Source organism: Sinocyclocheilus anshuiensis, unplaced genomic scaffold (assembly GCF_001515605.1).
Source record: "Sinocyclocheilus anshuiensis isolate Anshui unplaced genomic scaffold, SAMN03320099.WGS_v1.1 scaffold599, whole genome shotgun sequence".
NCBI classification, from domain to species: domain Eukaryota; kingdom Metazoa; phylum Chordata; class Actinopteri; order Cypriniformes; family Cyprinidae; genus Sinocyclocheilus; species Sinocyclocheilus anshuiensis.
In genome coordinates this window covers 48,236-50,662 of record NW_015552567.1, presented here as the reverse complement: position 1 = coordinate 50,662, position 2,427 = coordinate 48,236, and the positions used below count along the sequence as shown (strand labels likewise).

The window sequence follows — 2,427 nt, the reverse complement described above, 5'->3', positions numbered from 1 at the left end:
TGTGTGTGTGTGTGTGTGTGTGTGTGTGTGTGTGTGTGTGTGTGTGTGTGTGTGTGTGTGTATATATATGTCACCTTAGTCAGTGATGCAGGAAAAAAGCCACATACACAAGTAAATTCCACTCACCCAACAAAACTTTGGCATCTTCTACATCAAAGTCTCCATCGCCATCAGCATCATATACTCCTCCAAGAGCACCTTTCATTGAGCAAGGATAAAAGACTTGTGAAACAAACAAGATGCAGAGTAAAGAGGGTCCAACACAATAACACGGTAAACAAATGCATTTCCAAACATAATTTCTTGCCCCAGACCCTGTTTGTACTTTTGTCATTCTTGTACATCTACAATGAACCATGAGGTTGTTAAGGCCCATTCACACTGAGCATGACTTCACAGTGTACATCTCTGGTTTTGAACAATAAAAACTTGATTACTGATGGGTGTGAACTGTCTGTTCTGTGTCTCCCTCACAAATCAGTCAGCAAACCAAAGACTTGAAACCAAAGAACACAGAATTTATATTAGGGCTGAACGATTAATTGCATTTGCGATAATATTTAAATTTTTCAATCGCAGAGGCTGCGATTACACAGCCACGTGACACGCGAGAGTAAAGAGGTGTGTTGATTTTATTTTACACTAAAAGTGCAAAAAGATGCGCCAAATTGTCTTGACTCCACCCTCAACGACTTCTGCCCAGTGTTGCCAATTTAGCAATTTTGTTGCTAGATTTAGCAACTTTTCAGATTACCCTAGCAACTTTTTCTTCCAAAAGCATCTAGCAACAAATTTAGCAATTTTTTTTATTTATTTAGCAACTTTTGAAAAGTTGCTAAATAAATTAGACAAAAAGAGGAAACCAAAGATGCCTAGCAGAACACACATCACGTGAAGTTAACTGCTATTTGCAATTGTTCAATAATAATTAGGTGTGTTCGACTTGAAGCGGCGCTGCGCAAACCGATCTGTGTATGATATCAAAGTACCGTGAGAGCTAATAGAATAGAGAGCAGACGGATCTGCATGCTTTCTAATCGCTCTCGCTGTGCTTTGATGTCAAACACCGATCGGTCTGCACAGCGCCGCTTCAAGTCGAACACACCTAATTATTATTGAACAATTGCAAATAGCAGTTAACTTAATTCACGTGATGTGATGCACCTTGTTAGTAGCTTGTACCTGTGATTGTTGATTAGTTAGTTGATCTAGAAAAATGGAAAAGGTAGTAATTTTCCAGGAATTTATCCATTATCCATTATCCGTTGTAACCCTGTAAGCCTGTAACCCAAAAACACAAAATACAATGCGTAATTTAAAATGCAGGTAAAAAAAACCTGTGAAAAATCAATATGGAAAATTCCTTCATATAGTAGACTATTTTTACAGACTTTTCTTAGAGTGTAGCATACTAACAAACTACTAATACACTGCTTAAAACGGTGTTGTTCAGAATGTGTAGTTTTACTAGTTTAATAAAAAAAATTAAATAAAAAAATAGCTAATAAAAGAATAAAATGTTAATAAAAAAACTTAAATTGTAATTGTTCAAAAAATGTGTAAGTGTTCAATAATTCAATATTGTATTTAAAAATAGTTATTTATATTTTTATATTATTATATTATGCATTAATATTATTTAACGAACAAATCAAAATTAACATATATAAAATATATTTTTTGCTGAGATTTGATGCAGTGACACGATTTTGCATCGTGATTATGTGATGACGTCATTGCGCAATGACATCACAACGTAATTTAGCAACTTTTAGCAACAGATCGACCTTCCTTTAGCAATCGCAATTAGATTATTTTCCAAAATCGTTCAGCCCTAATTTATAGGTCATGTTAATATGACAGATAGCTAGAATAACTAGATTCATTTATGGTTTATGACCCTGTCTATTCAACCTAGTGTGTGTATGATTACTGGTCCTACCATTTAATTAGAAGTTTTAATCAGCCAAGCTGTGCAACAAGATAATCAATATTTACACACACTCTGATCGACAGAAGTGTCTGATTCTGACAGAAAGTGGAAAACTTTGTAGCTCATACTAGGGCTGTCGAATTTCGAATATTCGTCTAATTTAAAATAAAAATCCACATTCGGATGCAAAAACGTTGCATTCAAATTTTAGGTGTGCAATAAGGAGGTAGCCTTATCAGTGGCGCACGAGATGCGATGACGATGTAAGTGTCGTTGCTTTATAATAAAAATCCACATCCGGATGCAAAAACGTTGCATTCAAATTTTAGGTGTGCAATAAGGAGGTAGCCTTATCAGTGGCGCACGAGATGCGATGACGATGTAAGTGTCGTTGCTTTATAATGTTTTTGTTAGCCTGTCCAGCTGAAGCCACTAGATGCGGCGCTGGTGCGTTGTTCATTCAAAATATTGCAGAAAAAGAGAACATCAATGCG

General features: G+C 35.7%; 1 protein-coding gene across 2 annotated transcripts in view; it reads right to left on the bottom strand.

Moving 5' to 3' along the window:
- The window catches only part of LOC107664966 (aspartyl/asparaginyl beta-hydroxylase-like), a 62,032-nt gene that overhangs the window by 41,961 nt on the left and 17,644 nt on the right, over window positions 1–2,427 (bottom strand). For both annotated transcript variants that reach the window (XM_016455673.1, XM_016455672.1), the window contains exon 3: window positions 127–198. In XM_016455673.1, coding sequence (XP_016311159.1) covers window positions 127–198 — 72 coding nt within the window. The remainder of the gene's footprint in view (window positions 1–126; window positions 199–2,427) is intronic.